The sequence below is a fragment of the Marmota marmota genome, unplaced genomic scaffold (assembly GCF_001458135.2).
Source record: "Marmota marmota marmota unplaced genomic scaffold, marMar, whole genome shotgun sequence".
Lineage (NCBI taxonomy): Eukaryota > Metazoa > Chordata > Mammalia > Rodentia > Sciuridae > Marmota > Marmota marmota.
Window position 1 is genome coordinate 2275284 of NW_026000327.1, and position 14639 is coordinate 2289922.

A 14639-nucleotide genomic window follows, 5' to 3' on the forward strand; every position below is an offset into this window, starting at 1 on the left:
AGGGTACATTTTTCCAAGCCCGCGTAATCGATCACGGACGGTGGGTGACGTATTCGTCAATAAGCCCCTGTAATAAAATCCTGCCCAAGGTAAATGTCAGACGACATTAATAAGCACAGTGTTTCCTAATACCTTGAAGGAAGCCAGTGAGTGGGAATCACTTCACAGAGCTAGCATTTTTGTATTCTGCACAATTTGGCAGACTCTCAGGGTGGGTTGGATCCCCCTAATACTGATTTTCCACACCGTCGTCAATTTTTGAACATGTGCCTGTTACACGTGCAAATGGATTTAAGGCTGTGGATCCGGATGGCGTAGACCTTATTTTGAATCATTCTGGTGGGAACTTGCAGTCTCATGAAAACCTTTAGAGCTAATAGTTATGTCCAGCTGGTGGGGAAGGGAAAGTCTGAGATATTCAAAGCCTGTGAGATAACGTAAGGTGTGACGTTTCACATTGTCACCTTCAAAATAATCAAATTCACAGCGGGAAAAGGAGAAAAATTCATTGCGGACAACAGAATCTATTACACGGAGCCAAGGTTCCTTGCTTTAACCAAGGAGAGGAGATGGGTAGGATCTTTAGACTTTGAAAAATACGGACAGCCGAGCAACTGGGCACAGGCAAGACAAGGTCGGGCCGTGAGTGTCCGGAAAGAAACTTCTAGCATTCGTCCCACGGAGCAGTTTAGAGTCCAGAGGAAGCACAATCCATCAGAAATCACGTAGATCAGAGACGACGTGACCCTCGACCAGGAGAGGGACCTCTGGAATCAATAAAAGTTCAGGAGACATTTCTAAAGTCGAATGAGAAGAAGTCGATAAAAATCGAATGAAAAAGTTGGGAAAGAAATAGAAGGTGACTTCGATACGCCGGGGTTAAGCGAATTGGAAGTCGGGAATGCAATTAGCCCAGAGAGGGAGGGTAGGGCTGTGCACCCTTGGGGGAAGGAGGAGGTCCGTTCTTTCTGTTTTGGATGCATTGGGTTTGCAGTGTCTTTAGGGGAACCGTCACAGTGACGGCAACCCCAGGTAAAGATTTTTGTGGTTGTTGCTGTTCTTTGAAGTCACACACGACAGTAGGATGGATTTTGACCTATCCTCCATACATGGAGTACCATTCCCATTCTGGTGGTTGCTCCTGGTGTGACGTGACACTGGTTGTGGGTTCATACAGGAAGGTGATGTCCAGTTCATTCCACGGTCTCTCCTATTCCCGTCTCTCCTCCATTCCCTTTGGTCTAACCCAGTGAACTCCTATTCTTCCCTAGCAGATAGCATGTGTCAGCATCCGCATATCAGACAGAACATTTGGCCTTTGGTTCTGGGGACTGGCTTATTGCACTTAACACGATCGTCTCCAGTTCCACTCATTTACCTGCGAACGCCGTCATTTCATTCTTCTTTAAGGCTGAGTAATATTCCATTGTGCACATATGCTACGTTTCCTTTATCCATTCATCTGTTGGAGGGCACCTAGGATCACCACTTCCTACGGACACTGTCGCTCTATCCTCCAGCGTTGTCCTCTCTTTAGAAATACCCATCATCAGGCACCAGCAGAAATGCCCGGTGTGGACCCACGGGTGCTCTAAGAGAATGTCCGCACAACGGCTGAGCCAGGGGGGTTCAGGGTCCGATACAGGTGGAGTGCGCCTCATCCAAAATGCTGGGGCCCAAGAGTGTTGCAGATTTCGGATTTTGGAATCATGGCATACACACAACAATAATTGCATCTCTCCCCGGGTGTGAGCCGCACGTTATTCCCCCTCGATTCCTGATTTTCGTGGCTCCTCTCTGACCATCAGACATCAGCCGTCTCCCAAGGTCCACCAAGAGCCAAGAGCCAGTGACATCTCAGTCTGCGCTCTCTCTGCCTTGGCCTCACATCCCCAGGTTCCCGATCTCCAATTCCCAGCAAGAAATCTGCCCCCGTAGCTGCACCTCTGCCCCCCATCCCCGGGGCACCCGGGGGCTCCTCGGCCTGTGGAGGCATCGTTGTGCTCAGTCCGAAAAGCTCCTTGTGCATTTCACTGGGTGGCCTCAGGAGAGGAGGGAAGGGCGCTGCCTGGTCCAGAAGCTGGCGTCACCTCGGAGCAGGGGCTTCTGCAAGGACCCTTCTGGAGAAGACCTCCAGGTCACACGATCACCTTGAAGGACATCCACTGCAAGCTGCCCGCCCTGCAATTTACGACTCTTCCCTGTCCCCGTTTATTGGGTGCTGGAGCATTTTACAAGGTGCCTCAGAGTCCAGAAGGGAGAAGGAGGAACCCCCATCTGTCCTCCAAGACATATCGGATGGCACCCGTGTCACTTCAACCCGCAGCAGCCCGTTTACTGCAACCGCTGCCCCGCGAACCCACTGGCCCTCCTCACACACCTGGAACTCGCCTCCTGACGGGTGCTGGGGGCTCCCTCCGTACAAGGGCTGGCAGGCAGTGAAGCTGCTGCCCAGGGTCACAGCGTCTCCATCCCCCGCAAGAAACAGGAAAGCACCGCAGAGACGGCTGCTGTCCAACCGGCCAGGGACACCCAGGCCGCCCCTGGACCTTCTTCATCTTGGAACCTCGGAGACGCTCGCCCAGACCAAGGGAGCATTTCTGCCTCTTGCAGAGCCTTGTGCAGACGCGACGTATTTCTTTCCCCCCTTGGAATAAACTAGAGGTGGGGATGACTTGTCTCCTGGGTGACAGGTGCACTGATTTGTGTCAATGGTAAAGCCTTGTGCCCTGAGGGACGCCTCCTCTCCCGCAGCTGACCCCCGCAGGCTCTGGACAGTCACCAGGAGACGGCCCCGAAGTCTAATTTCTGAGAAAGGTTTTAGCCTCCTTCTTAAAACCGGGCTGTGTTTGCCTGGGCCACCATGGCGTCCAGGTCCAGCCCTCCTCGGGCACTCAGATGCACACTCACACACTCACACACACACTCATACACTCACACACATTCACACACACTCACACACTCACACACACACTCACACACACTCACACATACACACTCACACACTCACAAGCACTCACACATTCATACACACACATTCACGCACACTCTCACTCACACACACACACACTCAAACTCACCATTCAGATGCACATTCACACACACTCACACACTCACACACACTCACATACACACACACTTAGATACACACTCACACACTCACACATACTCACTTGCACACACTCACATGAACTCACACATTCACACACACTCACACAAACACTCACACACATTCACGCACACTCACACTCACACACTCACACACTCACACACACTCAAACTCACACACTCACACACATTCACACACACACACTCTCACACCCTCCACACACTCACACTCACACACACTCTCACACTCTCACACTCTCACACTCTCACACTCACACACACTCACACACATTCACACACATACTGTCACACCCTCCTCACACTCACACTCACTCACACACTCACTCACACACACTCACACACACACTCACACTCTCACACTCACACACACACTCACACACTCACACACACTCACACAGATACTGTCACACACATACACATTCACACACACTCACACACACATTCAGACACACACTCACACACACATTCAGACGCACACTCACACACACTCTCACACACATATTTACACACAGTCACACTCACACTCACACACACTTGCACGTGCATTCAGGGATGTGCAATTGCTGGGCTATACAACACACTCTCACCCTGTCTCTGTTTTCTTGGACTCTCTCCCACCTTCTGCCCAGAATCTCTTCCTTGTCTTACCCACCTGCTGAGCACCATGTCCTCAAGTGACAGACATCTACAACTTTTTTTTTTTGTTTTAAATTGAGAAAACGGTGCCTCCCGCGTGGATGTGCTAGGAGAGCAGGAGGGTGTCATGTCAGCAACATGGATGACGGTGGCATGGGTGTCATTAAAGTGGGGGAGAGAGGCTGCCCACGGGGGGCCAGACCCATTCTGCGTTGCCTTCATAATTACGGAATCTATAAAATCTGAGCATGCAGCCGGCCAGCTCAAGAATCCTCTTCCCAACCTCCTTTGTGGCTGGACTGGGTCATGTGACTGCATTCCAGCCAATGAGCTTCAAGAGGCCAGCATTCCCCCTACCAAAATGAGCCCATAGATGAGGCAAGCTCTTCCGATTCCCCCTCATTTCCCCCCATCTGCAAAGTAACACTTGGGTCTAGGATGTCTGTAAATCTCATGCACCAGAAGCACATCCTCAAGAAAGTACGACTTTTAAGAGGCAATGAAGGCTCTGACCTCAGGAGTGGATTAATCCACTTGGTGAATTATAGCTGAATGGACCACTGGTGAAGGAACCAAAGTGGATTTTGAATATCCAGTGCCCTCCACCTCCTTTCTCCTGGATCCAAGTCTCTGTGAATTCCCTTCGCACCGCAGCTTCGTGGGCTGCCCCCAGAATGTTCCGGAGATCAGTGACTGAGTTCATCAAGAGTCAGCACAGACACCACAGGGGACTTGGAAAGAGTCGTCCACTTAAGAGAAACGCCGTCTTCTTCTTCTTGGAGAAGAGAGACCTTCAGTGAAGTGAGGGTCCTAGCCACGTGGACATGTAAATGAAGGGCACACCCATCTGAGCTAACTGCACGTTCAAAAGCCTAGAGACTCCGTGTTCTGGTTAGCTCTCATAGTGCTGAGACCAAACGACCTCACAAGAACATCTTAGAGGAGGAGAAGTTCATCTGGGGGCTCCTGGTGTCCGAGGTCCAGTCCCTGGTGGCCGACTCCATGGCTGTGGCCCAAGGGGAGCAGAACAAGATGGCGGCAGGGCCTGGAGGAGGAGAGCAGCTCAGGACAGGGCACCAGGGAGCAGAGAGAGCTCTGCTCACCAGGGACAGGAGAGAGACCCCAAAGGCACAGCCCAGGGACCCCCTCCTCCAGCCACACCCCACCTGCTGCAGTCACCACCCAGTGAGTCCATCCAAGTGGATTAATCCACTCATTGGTTGAAGGCTCTCATAACCCAATCATCTCACCTCTGAATGTCCTTGCACCGTCTCAGAGATGGGTTTTTGGTGGATGCTTCCCATCTAGACCATCAGCAGTATGCTTGCTGGGAATGTGGAGAAATGTGCTGTCCCTGGGGGGTTCTTTTATTTATTTTTTTTTAAGAGCAAGCCCCAGAGGTTTGATGAGTGCCGATTTGGACAAGTGTTTCCCCCAGACAGAGCTCGTGCATTAGAGGCTTGGTCAACAGCCCATGGTGCCATTAGGAGGTGGTGGACCTTTAAGAGGCGGATTCCAGTTAAGGTCCTTCAGTCCCATGGGGCTGTGCCCTTGAAGTGGCTACCGGAACTCCAATCCCTCTGCCTTCTCTCCTTGCTTCTTGGCCGCCATGAAGTGAGCCTCTTCTTCCACCCGTGTTCTCACCGTAATGTGCATTCCCAAAGCGACAAATCGTAGACGGAATCCTCCAGCACTGTGAGACAAGTAAACCTTTTATCTTGATAAGCTGATTGTCTTAGGTATTTTGTTACAGTAGCACAACATAGATAGTCTCTCCAAGTTTTGCTGTCTCCTGCGATGGCCTCAACATCTCCAAGGACTCTAGTAGCCCAGGTGACCCCCCCCCGGAGCAACAGATTAATATTCTACCAAGATAATAACCCAAGTGTCCATTCACTTATGAACCCACCAATGGATTAACCCACTGAGCAGCTCAGAGAACCCTCGTGACCCAAGCCCTTTCCAAAGCCCCACAGCATTGGGGCGCAAGGCTTCATCCCATGGCTCTTTGGGGGACATTCCAAGTCCAAACCATGACACAAGAAAGATCCTTAAAGGTCATTTTGGGGGTTTGCTTGCTCCTGGATGATCTAGACAGCCCCAAAGACAAATAGAAATCTTCAACTTCTCCTATTTCTTCTCCTGATTTCCAGACCGTGGTTGAGAGGTCAGGGCCGAGGTCCTCAGAGTAGCGTGAACAGGGCTTGCAGAAGCCCCACCAACTTGACCTCTTTTGATGGAACTTTCTGGAACGCATGTTTCTGAAATCCTCCTCCATTTTGCCAGGTGCATTTGAGTCCTTGCATTTAAAAATAAAAAATAAAAAAATCTGTGCCACTCCCCAAGTCAGAACACAGTGGCTCCTTCCTATTCTGGGCTCTCAGTTTTGCCTGAAATAGATCAGGAAAGCGGTCGAAATAACCTCGTTTCCCAGTACGGACTTCCGGGGAAGAAACGCCCAGGGTTGACGGTGTGGGAGGAGGAGTGCTGGGGAGGAGGACGGGGTAATGATTCAGGTCACAGTTGGGTAGGGCTGACATAGAACCCTGTTCGACTGATATGTAATTCTGTCCCTGGGGGAGGCACAAATGTGGCTGGAGTGGCTGATTCTACTTCCTGGAGCCGCACTGTGTGGTTGTTAGATTAGCACTGGCCCAAGCTGGATGGAGAGAACGGAGCGTTGGGGGCTCTTCTGAGTGGGCACAGATGACCACCCGGCTTCTGGATGGCCCTTGGACGGAAGGGAGTCACCACATTCTGTGCAAACGTCAAAATGTCATTCCCTGGAGGAGTCGGATTCTTGCAAAGCACATTTCAGGCTGACCCTGAATGGATTCTGGAAGCTCTTCCTCAAAACCCGCTTAAGGACACTTTGGTCTTGCAGGAATTTATGTCAGCGGGTGCGTGTGTGCGTGGGGGCACACCTTGCTGGATTTGCAGAAGATCTCCCCTTTGCCAGCTCCGTGGTTTTGCTATCGATTTTATGGACAAGAGGATTTTCACAGGTCTCTGCGCAGCCCCATTGATTTCCTGTTGGGAGAGCTGCTAAAATTTTAATGTGGGGATGTAGATTGTAAAACCTGAACAGGGACCCTGTCCACCCTGTCCACCCGCGTACGGTTGTTTCTCTGACAGACCCAGGCAGAAACCTGCTGGACATTTGCATGGGGTGGGGGGGAACTATCCATTTCTGCTGAATTTGAAACCCCTTGAATTGCAACCTCCAGGACAATCCTGGAACAATTTGCTGCAGAATGCAAAAGCCACAGAAAGAGAGGCCCTGCCTGTCCCTATATTCCTGACCACCCACAATAACCCACAGCCCCCAGCTCACGGACCTGACACAGATGCTGCATCTGGTCTCAGCCTCGATCACAGAAATCATTCCACCGATTTCCCACAAGCCACAGTTCCACAACGTGGGTACTGTCTGAAGCCGTTGCATGTTGAGATTTTTTTTTTTTTTTGGACACAACACGGTAGTAATATGTATGATCGAGGTCGTTATTAAATCCACCACCGTTACGATTTACTCCTGAAAAATGCTGATGCCGTAATTTATCTCTCCACGGGTGCTGGACTTCAACAAAAATAGAGATGCTCAAAAGAAGAATATTTGCACAGCGATTGACGCTGTCCACCTTGAAGCACGCATTGCAAGTCTGCGCAAGAATGGGGAGGAAACAACTTTTTGAAACATTGTGGCCGAAGCTGCCGGGTAACACTGTGACCAGTTCTGCAGCTCAGGGCGGAGGTCTTGGGGGGGGTGTGGGAGCAGGAGGGTTTCGACTGGCGACAGCCCAGATGGGCCATGGACGCACAGAGGACAGGTCCAGCTGTATACAGCGGTTCAAGGTTTGGAGATGCTTGGGCAATGCCAAGTCTCGGTGCCATTCACAGGGCAGAGCCTTGGCAGGAACGATTTAGCCGTCGCCTCCTTTTCGGGGAAGGGCACCGAGCCATCAATCTGTCAGAGGCACGGTCCCCGCCAGACCTCATCGAGAGCTAACCCAAGGGCATCGTTAAGTCCTCCGCTAGACCTCTGCATCTCCAGAAAGGATTCCTTTTATTTTTAGCCATTTTCTGCAGAGGAGAGAAGCCCGGAGACCGTATTTTTTTTTTCTTTTTGCAGAGAAATATGTATTTTTTACGCCGCGGTAAGCGATGAGCTGACACCGGGTCCCCGCGCTCTTTTAGACACGCGAGACAGTGAAGGGTGAAGGTCTGAAATTCCGGCCCATCTTTCTGCCTGGGAGCTTAAGTAGCTGTGTGGACAGGGCATTCATCAGGCCCTTGGTGCCATACCAGCGGAGCTGCTGCAAGACACGCGGTTACAGGGCCATCGTCACGCTGAGACCAGGGGCACGGGGCCCCTCGGGGAAACATTCCATGCCTGGTGGAATCTACACCGTGTTTTTAAAGTTGCCCTTTGAAGCCTTGTCATGGAAAATAAGACACTACACCATTGTTTTTTTTATTTTTTATTTTCTTTTTAGACATCAGAATTCACTAACTGTGACAGGAGTTAAAAGAAAAAGAAAGACTAATTCAGATGATAAAAGGTCAGAAGATGGTTCGTTTGCATTCAAAGTGCCTATAGCCACCTGCTGTGGAGGCACACGCTGATATTTGCAGCAACTCGGAGGCTGAGGCAGGAGGATTGCAAGTTGGAGGCCAGCCTCAGCAACTTAGTGAGGCCCTAAGCGACTTAGCAAGACCCTGTCTCTAAATGAAATACAAAAAGGGCTGGGGATGGGGCTCAGTGGTTAAACGACCCTATATCAATCCCAGCAAAATGTTAATAAGCAGAATATAAATACACATTATTGATTTTGCTATATCTTTTTTTTTTACTTTGAAAGAATTCTCAACATTTTAAACATATAATTAAACAGAATTCAACATTGTAAACACTTTAAAATGCCATTAAAATGCAGGACTTTAAATATATGTCTATTTGCCAGGTGCAGTGGCACATGCCTATAATCCCAGCAACTTGCGAGGCTGAGGTAGGAGGATTGACAGTTCAAAGGCAGCAAAAGCGAGGCCCTGAGCAACTCGGTGAGATCCTGCCTCTAAATTAATTGCAAAATAGGGCTGGGGCAGGGGCTCAGTGGTTGAGTGACCCTGAGTTCAATCCCCGGTACCAAAATAATTAACAAATAAATAGGCTCGGCGGTGCACACCTGTAACCCCAGCAGTTTGGGAGGCTGAGGCAGGAGGATTACAAGTTCAAAACTAAACTCAGCAACTTAGCAAGACCCTAAGCGAATTAGCGAGACACTGTCTCGAAATAAAACATAAAAAGGGCTGGGGATGTGGCTCGGTGGTTAAGTGCTCCTGGGCTCAATCCCTGGTACCAAAAAGAAAAGAAAAGAAAATACACACACAAATGTGGAGTTCGTTGTTGTTTCTGAAAGCAAAGGGATTGAAACTCACACAGCGGTTGCTTGGCTTCCAGGTGGCATAGACGCCATGCAGGGAACGGACATCTGCTTTCCTGGGGCGTCCTCACTGGGGGCTAGGGGACCTAGGCATTTCTGAAGCAGTGTACAACATGAACGTAGGTTTGACTTTGCTGTGCCCTGATCCAAAGCTGTCCTCATTTTCCTCCCCTCCAACTCTCTGAATTATCTTTCCAAGTCTGATGGAATCCTAGGATATTCCTGGGGTATCCCAGGGAACCGGAGCTCCCTGGAGAAGACTCTGATTGTACCTGTTGAGGCAACATCACTCCCCAACTAATACTGCTATGCACAGTGATCTAGGCTGTGCACTGCATAAACGAGAAAGCAGTCTTCTCACCGCAGTCTCAGTTAAGGCTGCCCCCAGAGTTGTGCGGCAGGAAGCATGCACGGTCCTTTTTGAAGGTCATGAATCTATCCATTCATTTTTTTCTTTAAATAAGTAAAAGATCACTCTGTCCATCCAAGCAAATATTTACAGGAAATTCAAAGAATCAGGTATAAAGCCGGATTCATTGGAAAACCTTGCCGTTAGAAGCACGATCGTCCCTCCACCGGAATGATCCACAGTCATCCCTCGAAAACCGTGAGGGTTGGTTCCAAGACCTCCCAAGGACACCAGAACCGGAGGATGCTAAAGTCCCTTACCTAAACCTTGTGAAATTTGCTCAGAATCTATGCACATCCTTCTGTATACTTTAAGCCATTTCTAGAATATTCCTAATAACGGGTGCCATCGGACTATGGCATAAAGAGTTGTCATTCTGTGAGGTCATCTTAGTGTGATCGTGAAAACTCCTTCATGAAGCTGGGCGTGGTGGTGCGTGCGTATAATCCCAGGGGTTTCGGGGGGAGGCTGAGGAAGGAGGATCGCAAGTTGGAGCCAGCCTCAGCAACTTAGCAAGACAGAGTCTCAACATAAAAGATGATTAAGGGCTGGAGTATGGCTGAGTGGTAAAGCTCCCCGGCTTCAACGCCCAGTACCAAAAAGAAAAAAGAAAAATCCTTGAGAGGACTTCAACTTATTGAGTAGAGGCAAAGAAATGCATCGAGTTTGAGGGTCTCTCTCTCTCTCTCTCTCTCTCTCTCTCTAGCAGGGATTGAACCCAGGGGTACTTGACCACTGAGCCACATCTCAGCCCTTTTTACATTTCATTTTGAGACTGGGTCTCACTGAGTTGTTGAGGCTGGCCTCCAACTTGCGATCCTCCTGCCCCAGCCTCCCAAGCTGCTGGGATTACAGGAGTGTGCCACCAGGCCCTGCCCGGGGCAGATTTTGCATTGCGGTGGGGGACGGTAAAGAAAATCACCATCCAATGACACTTGTTAAAGGTGCGTAAGGATGACTGTCTTCGGGGCCACGGGTACAGTGGGGGAGAGAGGTGGGCTCGACTCGGAACACAGCCCCCAAAGTGGGGATTTAGCCCACAGTGCAGGGTGAGGTAGGCGGACCCCTCAGCAGGGGATTCCAGCTGAACTGACCTAAGTCATTCCAGCTGATGACAGGCCACATTGATCAGATGTCACCCAGGGACAGTGCAGGGTATGAGATATGGGGGGTTAGTGGGTCCTTGCTAAGGTGACTTCACAGGGTTCTTGCTAACCCTGGATTCTTGCTTTCTTTCTAGGTACCAGGGATTGACCTCAGGGACACTCGACCCCTGAGCCCCGTCCCCAGCCCTATTTTGCATTTTATTGAGAGACAGGGTCTCCCTGAGTTGCTTAGGGCCTCGCTTTGGCGGAGGCTGGCTTTGAACTCACGATCCTCCTGCCTCAGCCTCCCGAGCCTCTCGAATTACAGGCATGCGCCAGTGTACCACTGTTCCACCTAAGATTGGATTCTTCAAGGACGACCACACCTGGGTTGTGGAGCCTGAGTCCAGTTTGGCCAAGCAGAGAACCGGTCAGTGCAGCCCAGGGTGCATGTGAGAGGCACAGACATTGGATTCCAGCTATGACTTAAGAGGTGCAGGTCATTTCCAATACATGAATGCTGTTTTTTATTTTATATTCACATTTTTTAGTCTTTGGGGATTAAAAAGAAGGTAGTAGTAAAGACTCAGCTTTTCGGCACTTGGATACTAGAGACCTCTACCCCACCAACACAGTGTGTCCCAGGCTACTTCCTGCTTCCTCTTTATGCTCCCTGTGTGCAGGCTGTGTTGAAGCGACGAGAGCGGATTTGGATTTGCCCTGTCTTTGCTTTTCCTAAAGAATCAAGGTGTGTGTGAGGGAGATTTTCCTGTCAGATTTCTACTCTGGATAGTAAAGCAAAGGGAATTGGTCTCCAGGGTAAGATCACTACCCGTCTCGGGGGCTTTTGCAAAACACACGACGTTTCAGTGTGGACACACACGGCACAACAACACGAGGCGCAGATCCCGGCAAAAATTGCTTTTGTGACTGCGTTGGACCAAACACCATCAACCCTCAGGGTTCACATTCCTTTCTTGCATTTGATTGATTGATTGACAGATGCAGATGGATGCTGTGCTGGGGATTGAACCCAGGACCTCATACACGGGCAGCCGCTCCTGTACCACACAGCCACACCCCTGACCCTCAGTCTTTATAATGGAACCACCATGTGGCCCAGCCATCCCACTCCTCAGTCTATACCCAAAGGACTTAAAATCAGCACATACTACAGGGACACAGCCACATCAATGTTTATAGTGGCACAATTCACAACGGCTAAACCGTGGAATCAACCTAGGTGCCCTTCAGTAGATGAATGGATAAAGAAACTGTGGTATATCTACACAATGGAATATTACTCAGCCATAAAGAAGAATGAAAGGAATAGGAGACATTAGACCCCATTCACGTAGGATCCATCACAGAGCATAAACACATCATGTACAATTAATTAAAACAAATTCAAATTTTAAAATAATAAAGTCTGTGGGGAGCCCTTCTAAAGGCTGTAATGGGACCTTGCTGCACCCTCTGATCGTTGAGACCAGGGACTGTCTTATTTCTGCCTCTTCTCGGTGGCATCTCTGGTGCTCGGAAAGGTCTTGCTGTCTAGCTGCTAAACATGACTTAACTTCATGCTTTTAATCAAACCCAGCAGACACTCCCCAGGTCGCTCCCGTGGGTTCCCCCAGCAGCTGACATTCTCCAACTCCCCCCACCGACCTGCAAACGCCATCATCTCATTTTTCTTGATTAGGGTAGCCCCTTCTGAATTGCCGGGGGGTGGTTGATTTTAGCTTTTGCGTGCGCAAGTTCTAAGCAATCTCGTGCACCCGCCACTCCACAAGTAATATCAACAAGATTCTTTGGAAATAAGTCGTCGTCGTGCCTCGCAGCTCTGAAAAAAGACAGATGATACATCAGGAAAAACAAAAAAGCAACGATGCCATCGACAAGTTTGGTCAGGGCTCTCCTGGACATTAAAAGAAAAATCATATTTCCTGTTCCGCGTTCCAAGCAAAGCGGGCCGGGTGCCGTGGTGCACACCTGTCATCCCAGCGGCTCAGGAGGCTGAGGCAGGAGGATGGCGAGTTCTAAGCCAGCCTCCGCCAAAGCGAGGCCCTGAGCAACTCAGGGAGACCCTGTCTCTCAATAAAATGCAAAACAGGGCTGGGGAGGGGGCTCAGGGGTCGAGTGTCCTGAATTCAATCCCTGGTATCAAAAGAAAAAAAAAAAAGGAATCATCCCCAACCCTGAAAACAACACAGACTTTCCACGCTGGTCCTTCTGAATGCTGTTGGAAGGGATCCCCTCAACTGCAGTATCTCCTTAGTGCCCTGGGGACCCCAAGGTCCACTGAGCAAAGAAACCCTGGAACGCGAATGCAGTACCATCACTGACGGAATGGAAATCAGGTTCAGGGAGACTGATGTCATTGAAGGATTTGACCCCGCATTCACTGAGGACACCGGTTAGCTTTTATTGATTTTTATTTAAATAGTGGGGGGCAGGCCATTGACATGTCAACCCTCCTGAGGGAAGGAATCAATGGGGGATGTGTATGTATCTATGCATATAAATATATAGGTACACCTGTGTCTCTCTGTCCGTCTCTCTATCTGGATGTACATGGTGAGTAGCGTCGATCCTGTGTTCCACGTAATCGGGGTGATCGGTACCCATTTGCCTTCCCGTTACCCCGGACTGGACGTCACCACCGTCTGCTAGCGATGATGGTCCTCCTTATAAGCGCCGTCCCTTCCAAGGCGGCCCGGGCTGAGGTCTGAGCAGCTCTTGCTACACTTGATGGTCGTCTCCGACTTGGGTCACGGAGGGCCCACGAGGACGGACGTCCGCAGGCCCTGCAAGCCCCTAGCTCCTGCGGACGGTGACAGCGTGGCCCCGGGCCTCTCTGTGGCCAGCGGCTAGTTTCTCGTGCCCTGCTCCTGCCTCTGCTGGTCACACTGGCAGGACAGACCCGAGGAGGAGGCGCAGCAGACCTGCAGCCAGGGTTTCCACAGAGTGTTCCCCAGGGACAGCTGGTTGGGGACGTCCGCCGACAGGGTCTGGGTGTGGCGGTCCGCAGCCTCCTGCATGACCCTCAGGATGTCCTGGAAGCGGGGCTCCGTCTCCGGAGTGAGGGGGCTCTTCTCGCCGGGGTCCGTGGAGAGGTCGAAGAGCAGGGGCGGCCGGTGGCGGGTGACGTGACCGTCCAGGCAGAGGCACACATGGGTGCTGAAGCAGCCGTTGGCGCCCTTGGGGTGGAACTTGGGCGTGAAGTAGAAGGCCTTCCAGACGGAGGAGCCTGCGGGGTGGGAGAGGACACAGGGTCAGGACGGCGGAGAGCCACCCGCGACTGGGCACAAAGGCAGAGCCACGCTGCAGGGGCTTTGAGAAGGTCAGGACGTGTCCCTCAGTCTCGGGTGGAACCTCGTACTTCACGCCCAGCCCCCCAGGAGCTCAAAGAGATGCAAATACAATATTCCAAAAAAACCCTGAAATTCTTCTGATCCCGAGAATTTGAGATGAGTAACAATTAATCTCTCTTCTTTTTTTTGGGGGGGGGGGTGATACTGGCGATCAAACTCAGGGGCACTCCACCCCTGAGCCCCGTCCCCAGCCCTATTTTGCATTTGATTGAGAGACAGGGTCTCCCTGAGTTGCTTACGGCCTCCCTTTGGCGGAGGCTGGCTTTGAACTCACGATCCTCCTGCCTCAGCCTCCAGAGCTGCTGGGATCATAGGTGTGCACAGCTTCCTGAGACCTTTCATAGGAAACTGCAGACCTTTCTAAGGGGAAGCCCCCTCCCACAGCCACCCAAGACCTATTTAGGCTCCTAGGGTGATGTGCATTCATAATGTCACGGGTCCTACTTGGGAACCGCAGGCTTCGTGATCAGCGGATCAGAACCCGACATAAAGGAGCAGAATCTACCTGAAGCACTGGACACGGGCGTCTGCACTGCCCCGGAGCAGCCCTGACCCCCCCCCC

The 14639-nt window shown here is 50.9% G+C and overlaps 1 protein-coding gene across 7 annotated transcripts in view; it reads right to left on the reverse strand.

Moving 5' to 3' along the window:
* The window catches only part of Sts (steroid sulfatase), a 183742-nt gene that overhangs the window by 64108 nt on the left and 104995 nt on the right, over nt 1-14639 (reverse strand). For 6 of the 7 annotated variants that reach the window (XM_048797389.1, XM_015505243.2, XM_048797392.1 and 3 more), the window contains one exon: nt 13121-13953. The exons of the other annotated variant lie outside the window; for it this stretch is intronic. In XM_048797389.1, coding sequence (XP_048653346.1) covers nt 13574-13953 — 380 coding nt within the window. In that variant the 3' untranslated portion in view covers nt 13121-13573. Of the gene's footprint in view, nt 1-13120; nt 13954-14639 lie in introns of those variants that run through there. 7 annotated transcript variants of the gene reach the window in all.